Consider the following 16,356-nt stretch of genomic DNA (forward strand, 5'->3'; position numbering starts at 1 on the left):
CTATATTAGCATATGGGCTACAACAGGGTATGCCTACACCTCACTTCATTTGCATGGATCTGGCATCGTGCTCAGCACATAACAAATTCAAGCTTTGTTTTTTGAATCTTCCTAGGATTTTTTTCCCACTGGAATATTTTTGATCTGCAGTTGATTGAAACTGGATGAGAAACGTGTGGATGTGGAGTTTCATGATTATACAAACATAATTTTTCCCCTTCCCTTTAAACCAATATATAGTTTATTATACAAGCTATTATATAAATATAGCCAGCATATTGAGTAAAACAACTTTGTTTTTTTCACGACATACATGCTTTTCCGCCTTCAGGATGGCCAGCTTGACTGTGGAGGTGCAGCACAGTCCTCCGCAACTAACTTCTTACTGGATCTAAGGCTTAAACAGGCTTCCTCCTGTTCTCAAAGTAGGCTGGGAATGGGACAGTGCTGCTCGCTGTCCCCGCACCTGGCCACAATGAGTGATGTGTGCTCCTGTCATTTAGCACTATCTGGGTAACCCCTAGATTCCACTGAGCCAGATTTGGTCAGCGCATGGGATTTGCCGAACAGCAGCTGCTGCATGATCATATCATTTGTTAGACCTCAAGGATTACCATGACCTAAGGGTACCTAGTGGAAACTTGGAACCAAACCATCTTTGGAAAGGGCTCTAAGGGAGCCAGGCCCCAGCCATACATGCCTTTGAAAGTTGTGGCTAAGGACCTGTTACAAGTGGAGGCAGCATGACTGCACAAAGCATTATCACAAACTTATTCCTATAATTTACCTCCTTCTGTTCAGGAAGATCATTTTCAAGTATTTCTTGCATAGTTGTTTTCAGTCTCAGGCCCAGGAAGCTACCGCTGGGTACCAAAAAGGCATAAATGCCAGCAAAGTAGTCACCAACAACCTTGGTTCTTGCTTGGGTTGTGGGTTTCCCTGCTCATCGAGGGGAAGGATGCTTACTGAAGATTGCATACGCTGTACTAGTGTTTCAAAGTAAAAGTAGGGCTTCGTTTAATGATTATTTTTAAAAAGACAACATACCCAGGGAAGTATACTAATTCCACATAGAAGTTTACTCCCAGCGGTCGATTTACCTTGGAGTCAATGAAGCTGAAGTTTCAGGGTCTCACTAACACAGGTCTCTGCAAGTCTCTAAGCGTAAATCATACTAGTAACTTCTTTGTAAAGAGTGCTCACCAAATGGGATAAAATTCATACCCCACAAAACCTGGATCTGACTTTATTGCCATAGCCAATTTGCAGTTATCTGCTAGCAGACTGTCCAAATTTCAGCTTAATCCAGGGGCAATTCTTGCTCTCTGAAGTATGATGAACTAGCTCTTTAGTGGTCCATTAGTTCTTTTACTATTTACTTTTCACTTGACTTGCAAGGCAACAGAAATTTCTGTGAAATGCTCTGATCCATCCCTACTGGGAGAACTTGGGAAAAAGAATCAAATTGTCTTCTGCAAGAATTAAAGGAAGTATAGGATCTAGAGAAGGCTTATTCCAGTAACTGAACAGCCTCCCAGTCGTTCCTGAGACAAATCTTGTCTCTGTGTCTTTATGTTTGCTTAAAAGGAGCCACTAGGACATAAAATTCAAATGTTGAGAAGATAAATATTTCTTTTTTAAAAATTTATTGGGGTGACAATTGCTACTGAAATTACATAGATTTCAGGTGTACAATTCTGTATTACATCATCTACAAATCCCGCTGTGTGTTCACCACCCAGAGTCAGTTCTCCTTCCATCACCATATATATGATCCCCCTTACCCTCATCTCCCTCCCCCCACCCTCCTAACACTCTGGTAACCACTAAACTATTGTCTGTGTCTATGAGTTTTTGTTTCTCATTTGTTTGTCTTGTTCTTTTGTTGTTTTTGGTTTATATACCACATATCAGTAAAATCATATGGTTCTCTCGTTTTCTGTCTGACTTATTTCGCTTAGAATTATACTCTCAAGATCCATCCATGTTGTCACAAATGTTCCTATATCATCTTTTCTTACTGCCGAACAGTATTCCATTGTGTATATATACCACAACTTCTCTATCCATTTATCTATCGAAGGACATTTTGGTTTCCATGTCTTGGCCACCATAAATAAAGCTGCAATAAACATTGGAGCACACGTGTCTTTATGTATAAATGTTTTCAGATTTTTTGGGTAGATACCCAGGAGAGGGATTGCTGGGTCATATGGTAATTCTATTCGTAATTTTCTGAGGAACCTCCAAACTGCCTTCCATAACGGCTACACCAAGCTGCATTCCCACCAATAGTGTATGAGGGTTCCTTTTTCTCCACAGTCTCTCCAACACTTGTCACTGTTTGTCTTGTTGATGATAGCCATTCCGACTAGGGTGAGGTGATATCTCATTGTGGTTTATTTGCATTTATCTGATGATTAGTGATGTTGAGCATTTTTTCATGTCTGTTTGCCATTTGTATGTCCTCTTTGGAGAAATGTCTCTTCAGGTCCTCTGCCCATTTTTCAATTGGGTTGTTTGATTTTTTGTTGTTGAGCTTCATGAGTTCCTTGTATATTTTGGATATTAGCCCCTTATCAGAGGCACTGTTTGCAAAAATCTTTTCCCATTCAGTCGGTTGCCTCTTTATTTTGTCGATGGTTTCTTTTGCTGTGCAGAAGCTTTTAAGTTTCATATAGTCCCATTCGTTTATTTTAGCTTTTACTTCCATTACCTTTGGAGTCAAATTCATAAAATGCTCTTTGAACCCAAGGTCCATAAGTTTAGTATCTATGTTTTCTTCTATGCAGTTTATTGTGGCAGGTCTTATGCTTAAGTCTTTGATCCATTTTGAATTAATTTTGGTACATGTGACAGATAGCAGTCCAGTTTCATTCTTCTGCACGTGGCTATCCAATTCTCCCAGCACCATTTATTGAAGTGGCTGTCTTTCCTCCTTTGGATGTTTTTAGCTTCTTTGTCAAAAATTATCTGTCCATATTTATGTGGTTTTATTTCTGGGTTCTCAATTCTATTCCATTGGTCTATGTGTCTGTTTTTCTGCCAATACTATGCTGTTTTGATTATTGTAGCCCTGTAGTACAAGCTAAAGTCAGGGAGTGCGATACCTCCAGTATTGTTGTTTTTTCTTAAGATTGTTTTGGCTATTCAGGGTCTTTTGTGGTTCCAAACAAATCTGATGATGTTCTGTTCTATTTCTTTAAAAAATGCCATTGGGATTTTGATGGGGATTGCATTAAATCTGTATATGGCTTTGGGTAATATGGCCATTATAACTATGTTGATTCTTCCAATCCATGAGCACGGAATGTCATTCCATTTCTTTGTGTCTTCTTTAATTTCTTTCAAAAATGTCTTATAGTTTTCAGCATGTAGGTCCTTCACGTCCATGGTTAAGTTTATTCCTAGGTGTTTTATTCTTTTTGCTGCAATTGCAAAGGGAATTGTTTTTTGTATTTATTGAGATTTCATTGTTGGTATATAGAAATGAAATGGACTTTTGTACGTTGATTTTGTAGCCAGCAACTTTACTGTATTCGTTGATTGTTTCTAACAGCTTTTTGGTGGAGTCTTTAGGGTTTTCTATATATGGCATCATGTCATCTGCAAAGAGTGATAATTTAACTTTTTCATTCCCAATTTGGATGCCTTTTGTTTCTTTTTCTTGCCTGATTGCTCTAGCAAGGACTTCCAACACTATGTGAAAAGCAGAGGTGATAGGGGACAACCCTGTTGTGTTCCTGAACGTAGAGCAAAGGGTTTCAGTTTTTCACCATTAATTATGAGGTTAGCCGAGGGCTTGTCATATATGGCCTTTATTATGTTAAGGTATTTTCCTTCTATACCTATTTTGTTAAGTGTTTTAATCATAAATGAATGTTGTATCTTGTCAAATGCTTTTTCTGCATTGATTGATATAATCATATGATTTTTGTCCTTTATTTTGTTTATGTGATGTATCACATTGATGGATTTGCGGATGTTGAACCATCCTTGTGCCCCGGGGATGAACCCCACTTGGTCGTGATGAATAATCTTTTTAATGCATTGTTGTATTCGATTTGCTAGAATTTTGTTTAGGATTTTTGCATCGGTATTCCTCTGAGATATTGGTCTGTAGTTTTTATTTTTGTGTTGTCCTTACCAGGTTTTGGTATCAGGGTAATGTTGGCCTCATAAAATGAGTTAGGAAGTACTGTCTCTTCTTCAATTTTTTGGAAGAGTTTGAGCAGGATTGGTATTAGATCCTGTTTGAAGGTTTGGTAGAATTCACTAGTGAAGCCATCTGGTCCCGGACTTTTGCTTTTGTGAAGGTTTTGGATGACTGATTCAATTTCGTTACTGGTGATCGGTTTGTTTAGATTTTCCAGTTCTTCATGGTTCAGCCATGGAAGGCTATATGTTTCTAAGAACTTGTCCATTTCTCCAGGTTATTGAATTTGGTGGCATATAGTCCTTCATAGTATTCTTGCATGATCCTTTGTATTTCTGTGGTGTCTGTGATAACTTCCCCTTTTTTGTTTCTGATTTTGTTAATTAGTGTCTTCTCTCTTTTTATCTTAGTGAGTCTAGTCAAGGGTTTGTCGATTTTGTTAATCTTTTCAAACAACCAGCTCTTTGTCACATTAATTTTTTCTATTGTCTTTTTGTTTTCTATTTCATTTAGTTCTGCTCTGATTTTTGTCATTTCCTTTCTTCTGCTGACCTATGGTTTCACTAGTTCTTCTTTTTCTAGTTCTTTAAGGTGTAACATGAGGTTATTTATTTGGGATTTTTCTTGTTTCCTGAGATAGGCCTGTAATTATATAAATTTCCCTATTAAAACTGCTTTCCCTGCATCCCCCAAATTTTGGTAGGATGTATTTTCATTGTCATTTGTTTCTACGTATCTGTTGATCTCTAATTTCTTCTTTGACCCAGTCGTTCTTTAAAAAGATGTCATTTAATCTCCATGTATTTGTGTTTTTTCCTGCTTTCTTTTCACAGTTGATATCCAATTTCAAAGCCTTGTGATCAGAGAATATTCTTGGTATGATTTCAATCTTCTTAAATTTGCTGAGGCTGATTTTATGTCCCAATATATGGTCTATCGTTGAGAATGTTCCATGTACACTCGAAAAGAATGTATAGTCTGATGTTCTAGGATGAAGTGCTCTATATATGTCAATTATGTCCATTTCATGTAATGTGTCATTTAGGGCTGCTATTTCGTTATTTATTTTCTTTTGGATGATCTATCTATAGCTGTCAATGATGTATTTAAGTCCCCTAGTATAATTGTGGTTTGGTCAATTTCTCCCTTACGTCTGTTAGTAGTTGCTTGGTATATTTCGGTGCTCCCTGATTGGGGGCAAAAATATTGATGACTGTTATGTCTTCTTGTGTAGTCCCCTTTACCATTATGAAATGTCCATCTTTGTCTCTTGTTACCTTTTTCACCCTGAAGTCTGTTTCATCTGATATCATTATGGCTATACCTGATTTATCTGGGTACCATTTGCTTGGAGTGTCAATTTCCACCCTTTCACTTTGAGTCTATGCTTGTCCTTGTAGCTGAGATGTGTCTCTTGGAGACAGCATATGGTTGGGTTTAGTTTTTTGATCCAATCTGCTACTCTGTGCCTTTTTATTGGTGAGTTCAGTCCATTTACATTTAGGGTGATTATTGATATGTGAGGATTTCCTGTCATTCTATCTTTAGTTTCTGGTAAGCCTTCGTCTCCATTGTTTTTTTGCCATTTTGTTGTTGTCTATTATTTCTGTGTGGTGGTATTCTATGACGTTTCCCTCTGTTTCTTCTTTTATTACAGTATATATTTCAGTTCTGGATTTTTTTTGAGTGGTTACCCTTAAGTTTATGTAAAAGAAAGTTTGATATTTAGAGTCTTCCATTTTCTTCAGCATGCTTACTTTCTCCATTCCCATATTCCAGTTCAGGCCTTTACTCTCCCGCTTTTTATGTTGCCACAAACTGTCCCTGTTGATGGTGGTTGAATAGCCTTCTTTAGTATTTCTTGTAATGCAGGTCGTGTATTAGAAAATTCCCTCAGCTTCTGTATGTCTGGAAAGGTCTTTATTCCTCCTTCATATCTAAAGGATATCTTTGCTGGATATATTGTTTTTGGCTCAAAATTTGTCTCTTTCAATAGTTTGAATATTTGGTTCCACTCCCTCCTGGCTTGTAGAGTTTCTGCTGAAAAATCTGATGATAATCTAATGGGCTTTCCTTTGTAAGTTACCGTCTTCTTTTCCCTGGCTGCCTTGAGGATTCTTTCTTTGTCGTTGAATTTAGACAGCTTCAATACAATGTGCCTTGGAGAAGGACTATTGGGAATGAGGTAATTAGGTGTTCTATTTGATTCTTGGATTCGGGGATCCAGTTCTGTCCACAAGTTTGGGAAGTTCTCATCAACAATTTTTTTGAATATATTCTCTGTTCCCTTCTCTCTTTCTTCTCCTTGTGGAATGCCCATTATTCTTTAATTGCTCTTTCTGATGGAGTCAGAAAGTTCTTGTAGAGTTCTTTCATTTCTTTTAAGTCTCAAGTCTCTTTCTTCTTCCATCCGTGTCATTTCCGGGTTTCTGTCTTCGATGTCACTGATTCTTTCCTCCATCTGGTCAACTCTACTACCTAAGCTGGTTATTTCATTCTTAATTTCTTCTATTGAGTTCTTAATCTCTAGAAATTCCATTTGGTTCTTTTTTAAAATTTCAATCTCTTTCGTAAAATGCTCATGTTGTTCTTTGATTGTGTTTCTGAGTTCATTAAATTGTCTTTCTGTGTTTTATTGTATCTCGTTGAGTTTTTTCTGAACTGCAATCTTGAATTCTGTCATTTAAGTCATATATTTCCATATCTTTAAGTTCCTTTTCTGGAGACTTTTCACTTTCTTTCTGAGCTGTCTTGTTGCCTTGGTTATTCAAGGCAATTACTGATTTATTATTTCTCTTCCTAGACATCTACAGGAGTGGCTTCTGCAACAGGTTGATAGGAAGAGGTCTTTCTTTTGTTTTCCAATACTTGTTGGTAGAATGTTTCACTTTCTCTCCGACTGCAGCCTTTTTTCCCTCTCACACAGTAGTGCTATGTTTTCTCTGCACTATTCCAGCTTCTCACACAATGGGGGGATTCCCTGGGAAATGGGCTTCTCATCTGTTAACCGTTCGCCTGGGTATAGGGTGCCACGTCCCTGTGGAGATGCAGAGAGCTTTTGAAGTTCCAAAGCTCTTTCTGCACCAGATTCAGATCCTGTATGTTTCAGCAGTTCTGTTTACTCCTGCAGGGATCCACCCAGATAGGTCAGTCTAGGAGCAGGGTGAGTTGTGAGAGGTGGCCCAGAGCAATGGCGGCGACCACCACCACAGCCGGCCCCGCTTCCACAGCTCCCTCCCCTTTGCCGGAACTAGTTGGGCTGCGAATCTGTGTCTGTGGTCCACAGTTCTCAGAACAGCAAATTTTCTGTTCTTTTGATCCGACACTGCTACTGTTCTGCTTCTAGTACTGGGCAGGTGGGGTCGGGTGAGCTCTGGGAGTGTAGGGAGGGGGCGGCTAGTCTCAGTGCCTAAGGCTTCCATTCTCTGCTCAGCAGTTAGGGCTTAAAACACCGTTTTCAGCCTTCTTCCCTCAGTCGTTTATTCTAGGTCTCTGCCGTGATCGTTGGGTTCAGCCGTGTTATATGCTGTCCCCTCAGCCATGTGGGCCATAAGTGGAGCCCTAGCAGTCCTAGTTCTTCCCTCTCCCACAGCTGCGGTAGTTCCGGGATGCAGCGAGCTCGGAGCACTGAGCTAGGTCTGCGTCCTCTGCTCGCGCGGCTCCGTCTCTGCACTTCTCCCTTCCCTCCTCCCCTGCTTGCACAATTCTCCCACCTTTAGGTGAATTCAGTAGTGGGCCTGTTCATCTTTCCTGTCTGCTGTGCAGGGAGTCCTTTGTGGAGTTATTGTTGTTCGATTAGTTGTAAATTCCAGGGGAGATTTACAGAGGCTCACCTCATGCTGCCATTTTGATGACATCTCCAGATAAATATTTCAAAGCCAGATATTAAAATTTTGGAAAGAACTATAGTACTGCTCAGCTCCATTACTGAGGATAACTGAAAATTGACACTGTTTCTATTTTTTCAGTATAACTGGAATTCTAAGGGTCCACAATTTGGTCATCGCAAATTTTTCTGGGGAGTTTTTACCATCTTTATTTGTCTTTAAATTACTCCTTTTCCAGCCAACAAAACACAATGTAAGGAATTTAATCTCCAACATAGTTTGAGCTCTGCCTTTGTAGAACCACATCACTCTAGCTTAGTAAATAGTACCATCAATGGTACATAAGCATGTTTGTGTTCCAGTTGCTGTGTACTTAATAGAATAAATAAATACTTAAGAAATTAAATTTTATCTCCCAGAGATTACTTTGTGTTTTTTTGAAAATCATCTTTAACTCAAATTTTTTAAAAAGCAGTAAAACAGTGATAGGATGGTGTATAATAAATATATCTACCTGATTAAGGGCTATGATTATTCATTTATTAGTAGAACATTTGGATTCATGAAAAAAGAGGAGTTTATTTTTTACTGATCAAATAATATTTCTTAGAGCTGAAAACTTGTTATTCTTTATTCATTTCCATAGGAAAGTTTGGATTCTTTTTCAGGTGGAAAGAAATCCACTTTTGAAGAGGAAATGTCTCTTTAATAGACTAAATTGTGCAACTCTATAGTCACAGAGAAAGATAGGGCAAAGATGGTTTGGTTCCTAACTTTACTGTAGTATATTTTTATACTTTAAAGCTTGTAAATTAATTTTTTTTAAGCTTGCCAATTGATTTTTTTTATTGACATATGTTCCTACATTTCTCATTTTTGTTTACTATAAATTATTTGCCTTAATATTTAGCTGGCTTGGGGTTTCATTCTTTGGGTTTTAAACTCAAGAAACTTGAAAAGAGTATACATACCAGAAAAATTTTAAGTAAATTCAATATTATTAGAGGGAGATTGATATCATAGGTGAATTTTTAAAAACTTACCACCTCTTCCTTAAGAATAACTGTAAACAGGTAATTGGATCTAGCTTGTCAGCTACCTCCATTCATGCTAGCCAGGGGTCTGACCAACATTACAGATAATGAGAAAGAAAGAAGGAGGCAGGTGCTCTGCAGGTGACAATGCCATTCGGTGTAGTGTTTATGCTGCAATATAGGGTGCATTTCCTACCACTCTTGAAGATAAGAAAATAGCATGCAAAAGACTTGTGTCAGAGAATAAAGTGGAAAATGCCTTTCTGAGTTGGCTCAATCATATCAGTACTTCTGCTCTCTGTGGCATACATTAATGACATGATAGGAAAATTCTGAGTTTAGGGATTACAAAATAATTGACAATTGCAATAGGATATACAATGGAAGGAGTAAGGGGGTGCTTATTCTATATGGAAAGATAATTTCTTCAGGCCCCATATTGAGTAATATTTCCCATCAAATGCCCTCTTCTTTGGCTTTAGAAAACACATTGAGACCTCAGCTTATGAGAGGAGTAGAGAAGGAGCCCTCTAGGTTTTAATTATTTTTTTAAAGGCAGTACTGCTTCTGGTCACAAAATGATGCCTATATTTAATGGGAACAAATTTTTACAGTCCATAGCAATTATAGACATGTATTTTCTTTGTATGTAAATATGTTGGTGAAATTTTAACACTTTACATAAGATAAGGACCCATTGTATGATAGGATTATAGAGTATCATAATGTATCATAATGTTCTTTCTTCCCATACATAAAATATCCATCCCAGCATCCTTTCTTCACTATGTTAAAAAGCTATACAAACTTGCAAATGTTTCTATTAACCCTTGAATATTTATAATGCTTAATGTTTGCTCTAGAGGTAAAATTAACTTTGTATGAGTAGTTTTCATAAAGATAACATACCATGTGACACGAGGTTCTGGCCAGCCTGATACAGAGCAGTGTAATTTTACATTTTCTTTCTCCCAAACAGTGTGAGAACGAGGTTTAATGACAAACTCAGGAGCATGGAGAAGATGATCTTCATTCAACTTTTTATGAAATGCTTCAGTTTCTTCTAACTGAAAAAAAAAATCAGAATATTATGAAATCAAAGTAACCTGTGCTATTAAAATAACAAGCAGAAGCCAAAATCATCACTTTTCTGTTTGAAGTCTTACTTTTGTATTTAAATCAAATGCATGTTCCTTGCCCCTTTTTAAAACAAATATAACATTTAATTTTTAACGTTCTAAGTCTGGAGCACCATTATTTCACTTCCCTAAAGTGGGCTTCTTAAGGGTCTTTAGAACCTTAATTTCTGTAGAACCTAAAATTTCATGGTGTTTATAACAATTAAGTTTGTGTTTCTTTGACCTACGCATTGATGTTTTTCTCTTTGCTTTTTTAGTTTTGTTTCTCCACGAGATCACATATTTCTTCATATGACACAAATCAATCTGTATCTACTAACACACACACAGACACACACACCCAATATTACATGCATTTCTACTTTTGTAAGTTACATTAAATTCTTTTCTTACTGTTTTTCTCAGTGACAGGCGTTCTGCTTTTTCTCGAATTGCAACTTTTCTCGACTTCTTCTCAAAAGCTTCCTCTTGGTGAAGAGTGGACGTAGACTTTTTTGATACTGTGGACTGTTTGGATGTTGTGATTCCTTCCTCACTAGCAAGAAGATTCCTCTGAGCTATATAAGCAGCAACTTCTTTAATTCTTTCTTCTTCTGTGTCTGTAATTCCACTGACATGAACTTGGCTAAAATATAATAATGGCAAAATACAGATATTGTGGATGTAAGTGATAAGATTGCCTAATTTTACTAAGTTCAAAGTACCAGACCTCAGAAATTGTGGTGCCCAAAGAGAACCTGATAGAAAAACTTGGTAAATTAGAGCCAATTCTTCACATATGGAAGTGATCTTCACCTTAACAAATATTGATAACAACCATAATTATACCTGTTATGGCCCTGGTATTTTGCAACATCCTTTTTACATATATTATCTCATTTTATCCCAACAACACTATGAGATAAACTGTATCATTTCAATTTTAGATGTATAGTAACAAGGCTCAGGGAAATGAGAGAACTTGCCCAAGTTTATTTCCTTGGTTTCCTTAGTGTGTTTAAATATGATTGAGCCTATAAGAAAAGATTAAGTTATGACTTCTCTCTAGAAAAGATGATATTGTAAAATGAGATGCAGTTTGTGTGCCTGTGATTCTGATACATGACTGTGCTTATCTGGATTCTATAACTCAGCTTGTGTACCACATTGCCCAGAGCTGTTGCATGTATAGATAAGTTCTAAATTTACATGAGATCCTTATGCCTACTGGGTTTCTTTGTAAGATAATAAAGATTATGTGTGCACATATAGTGTACGTATGTATATATGTATGCATGCATATTTAATATGACAATTTTCGTTTGTGCTTACACATAGCTCTGATGAGAAGAAATTATCAAAGTTGCAATTGAACTGTGATATTTACAAAAGTGACTTGTTTTTCTTCATAATTAATAATTATGGCAAGTGAGTGGTAATATCCAAAAGTGCTAAGCCTAATGTAGTAGTTTATGATAGAATTTGTGCTATGATTTATTAATGTTCAAAATACTTGGATTATTTTTAAACTCTTTCCATACCTTTATTGTCAACCTTATTAGATGTTTCAGTGAGGGAGTATATTGATTTATACTGAGATTCTCTTGAAATTGAGTCTCCTTAGATCTCCTAAGGCAGAATTTGCTTTTCTTATAAAAATAATTACCTCTAAATTTGAGCAAACACTGCCATTGTGATTACAATTACCTAGCTCCTGAAGCTATGCAGTTTGCTCAGGAACAGGACTCAACATTTGCTCAAGTTCGGAACTCTTCCTGGAATATGACTAAAACATCTATTTGGTAGACAAGACCAATCTACTTGTTTCTTACTAAACTTGGTGATTAAGTATTAATTTCCTTGTCCTTATCTCTGTCTCTCCAAATATTAATAAGATAGCCTCAATTAAGGAAGTCACTAATATATCCACTATAATTTAGGAGGAGAAAAAGGAAGGTTTTTAGCTTAGTGTTCTGACATAATTACCTTAACAAGTGAATACAAAACAAACCATCATGAGAATGCATGGGATTCTCTATAGAGGCTAATTTACAATACAGAGATTTGAAATTAGCTTTGTAATACAATACATATAATAATGGATTATTTTCGAGGCTAGTGTTACCCTGAGGTGAGACAACTCTGTGTAAGAAATTTAAGCTCACATTACCTCTAACAGTAAACATGTTGACATAGCTCTAGAGGGCAGAATGGAGTCAGTCTCCTTGCTTTTTCCATTTACAAGTAAGTTTAACCTCAAAAAAAAAAACCCACCTCTAATTATTTCACTTAAGTGAATTCAAGTACACTTAAAAAAATATTTTTGACCCAGGACAGCAGGGATATTCTCCTTTAAGTAAAGGTAAGTACGTGTCAGTGATAACTCTGCTATTATCTAGATACAAGAAAATGATGTTAATATGCTGACAAAAATACACTACTACCAATTTAAAATTAATTTAAAACCTTCCCAATATTCTCTCTTTAATGGTCTCAACCCAAAACCTGTTGCTGACACAGTAAAATCAAATTATTAGTGTTAATAAGTGGAATTTTCAAGTGCCATCCAAAGAAATAGTATTTTCCAGAAATACACTATAATTACACAGTGCACGTAGATTGCATTAGCCAATCCTAAGGAGACTCTCAGATCTCACTACCAGCCAGGTGACTTGTAGCAAGTCACTGAGACTTGATTTCCTTCTCCAAAAATTGATATATTAATACCTCTCCAGGGCTGTATTGAGGATTTAGCAAGATAGTTTATATAAAGCAGCTAGTTTGATTGCCAGAAAACAATAAGTACTGAACAAATGTTCATTTCTTTCCCATCCTCTTCTTAGATCGCTAACACTATCAACACCATTATGAAGTATTATTTTCAACATAGTAATAGAATATAGGAGATGGCTCCATATAAAAAATAAAGGAGAACTGGAAATAAAACCTAGAAGATAAATTTATGTTCACATTTTCTTTTATCACAATTCCTTTTATAAATTATCATTTCTGGAGACCGGACTGGAAGAGAAAAAATTGTTTGTAGGTAAAGGGCAGGGAGAAGACAGGGAGAAGCTTCATTTCATGTCCACACAGGTGGAGAGGTATGCCATGAAGGTTAATGCTAAGTTGATGTAATTTTTAAATGATTTTTTAATGAGAAAAAAAGCAGAAAATAAAATATTTCACTTACCTACCCTAGCCATCTCCTGTAACGAATATAAGTGTATATTAAACTAATGGTGAAGAGGTAAGTCTGGGAAGGCATATTTAGTAATATAAGCATGTTTCTCTGGAAAGTTTACTTTCAAAAATCAGATATCTAATAATCAAAGATATCAAATAAAAAGCTAAAAATAGAATATTATTTATCCCCTTACCTTTCTAAATATTTTCAGAGAAATTAATGATATTAGTCTCTGAAACAATTCCAAAAGGAGCCATCAGAGGGCAGTGGGGAAAAAAAACACAGGAAAACAAAATCACAACCACATTATTGCCTACTGAATTTCCTGAGAGCATTTGCCCTCAGAGGATGACCTATTTTGAGTATCACTTTAACTCTATTAATAATTCTCCATTCAAAGGAAAATCAACAGAGGAGGCTCAGAAAGTTCCCACTAAACTTTAATTTGGTGTCTCAGAGAAGCTTTTTTTCAAGGTTCCTTTATATATTATCATTCAAAAAATCTTTATATTATAAACACAGAAATTTGGGATTACAAAGACTTGTGATTTAGTGATTATTTTGTTTGAAGTTTATCTCAAATAAATAGTAATCTATTTTACATTCAACAAATATAAGCCAGGCATTCAAAATATGATGTGATTCTTTTACTTAGTCTATGCTAAGATTCTTTTTTCTTCCTAATGAATAATAATTAACCACACTGGCAACCAAGATATTTTCCATCTACTTAACATTTCATTTGATTTTGTTTTTCTAGTTCACCTAACATTTTAGAGTTTTGAACCTTTCTTTCTACTTTTCCTGTAGGACTGTACGTGTATATATAGTCACTATCTGAACACATCTTCCTTAGTGCAAAATTTCGAGGTTCTTCAGAACTTTCTCAATCAGTACATAGTAAGTGTTAAATAAATGTTAACTGCTATTATTATTATTACCTGGCAACGTTTACTCTCCACTCTCTAATAATCAGAGCCAGGAAAAGAATGCATACTCACCGTCCTGAGAAAATGGGCACCATATAGTCACTTGGCAGATTTTCCTTCTCCTCCCCAGAGAGAAGGCTCTTCTTGGCTCTCTTTGTTTGGGGGCTGAACTTGGATGAATAATCTTCTAACATTAAACTAGAATCTGTAAGTCTGAAACAAAACACTAGTGTCAGACAATGACAAAAGATGTACTTAAAATATTCAAAATACTTAGAAAAGGAAGTTTTCACTGAGGGAGTTTTCACAGAATCCTAGATCTCTAATCATTATCTTTTATCTTTAGAACTAAAATGGAGTGAGAAAGAACTCTATACAGACACAAGAGAAAAATGGGCACACAGTAATTTCATGGCTTTTCCCCCCTTCAAGTTTCAAGGGAAAACAGTAGAGTTTTTGTACTAGTTTTAAATATCCTTTGCTCTTAATGTTCAAAATTTAGGCAGTCTATAAAAATGATTTAGATACATTGTGCATCCAAATCCTTTCAGGGGATTGATTAAAATGCAAAATTTTCTGGATAGGGAGCCCAGATAATTCTGACGCAGGGCTTCTAGGCTCAACTTTGAGGACTTCATATAGTATAGACATACCCATTTAAAGGAACACTGAACTAGTCAAACAATAGTTAATATGTTTTATATGAACACACAATGTCAAATGACTCAGAATTACAGGGTGTGATAAAGAACATTTTGGTCAGTTCTGTTGTACACAAAAATCTGCCCTGCATACTGGTGCAAATGTGCATTTGGAGATTATGCTCTAAGAAACCAAAAATTGTATCAGCGGGGTGGAAAACATGAGGGCAGAGACTGTACCTACAGAAAAAGGATTGATAAAAATAAAAATACAGTCTTAGTGTATTTAGTTCTTGAATTAATTGAAATGTATTTTCATTCAAACATATACAATTTGGCATAAATTTCATCATGAGTTCATGGAATCCCTGAAGTCAATCCATGGATTTGGATTAAAAGCCCTTGGTCTACATTGTAATGAAAGACGTTCACAGCAAGGAGCTAGACAGGAGCTCTCTGAACTATCCTTTTTATTTTTCTGTAGATTTGAAATGATTCTAAAATAAAAACTTAATATTAAAAAGGCCTCTGGTCTAGAGAAAATTTGAAAAGAAAATGGAAGTGGATGAGTGGTATGACATGGGAAAAGCAAGCTGCCCAACTGAAACAGAAAAACCTTCCAAACTGTCCAAACCTTGACCCATTTCCCAATCTTTAAAAAGCATTAGGAAAAGCAAAAGAGATTAGTTAAACCAAAAGCAGAAGAAAATCCAAATATATACATAGTACAAAATGGATAAATAATAATGTAAGTAAACCTACCCTCTGCTAAACAACTAGAACAGAACTGCAAGGGCGAGTGGCTCTAGGCAGGGTGGAGTAGGGTGGGCTACTGCCTTTAATCCCTGGACTGGGTGATAGCATGGAAATGGCCAACCTCTTCCTCACCCTCTTACTACACCTCCCCCACTGTGAATATCTAGTTTTATTCTATGATCTGCATTAAAACTGAAGGTTAGGGTCTTGACTTCAAAGCTGTGGATTGGTTATCAACTGGAAACACTTACGAAATTTGTTCCTAGCTGGCTGTTCCAGACAGCAGCAAAATGACTACATTCTATCCCCAGGTTGCAAAGTACTAGCTGTGCTTATACAGGTCTAAGTTTAAAGTGGTATTTTCCTTCACCCCTTTATTCCATTACTATACTAACATTAATTATGGAGTTTAATAATTTCCTTTTTTCTTACTTATAGAACATTTGAAATTTCTATTTTTTCTCCTGTTTTCTGTATTTGCTCTTTTCTCTTTACAGTAGTCCCACCCCTTACCCACAGGAGGTATGTTCCAAGACTCCCAGTTGATGCCTGAAACCACAGATAGTACTGAATCCTATATATATATATATATATACATATATATATATATATATATGTTATTTCCTATACACACATACTTATGATAAAGTTTACATCTTCTCTTTGGCATATCTTAACTGCCAGCATTATTATTATGCTTTGGGGCCA

At 36.2% G+C, this 16,356-nt stretch overlaps 1 protein-coding gene across 2 annotated transcripts in view; it reads right to left on the reverse strand.

The window, feature by feature from the left end:
* Positions 1 to 16,356, reverse strand: part of MYOM1 (myomesin 1) — a 139,588-nt gene that overhangs the window by 100,755 nt on the left and 22,477 nt on the right. For both annotated transcript variants that reach the window (XM_081079059.1, XM_081079060.1), the window contains exons 3-5: positions 14,324 to 14,464; positions 10,550 to 10,781; positions 9,927 to 10,084 (exon numbers count right to left, since the gene is read on the reverse strand). In XM_081079059.1, coding sequence (XP_080935185.1) covers positions 9,927 to 10,084; positions 10,550 to 10,781; positions 14,324 to 14,464 — 531 coding nt within the window. The remainder of the gene's footprint in view (positions 1 to 9,926; positions 10,085 to 10,549; positions 10,782 to 14,323; positions 14,465 to 16,356) is intronic.

The sequence above is a fragment of the Rhinolophus hipposideros genome (assembly GCF_964194185.1).
Source record: "Rhinolophus hipposideros genome assembly, chromosome: 17".
In the NCBI taxonomy this organism is placed as follows: domain Eukaryota; kingdom Metazoa; phylum Chordata; class Mammalia; order Chiroptera; family Rhinolophidae; genus Rhinolophus; species Rhinolophus hipposideros.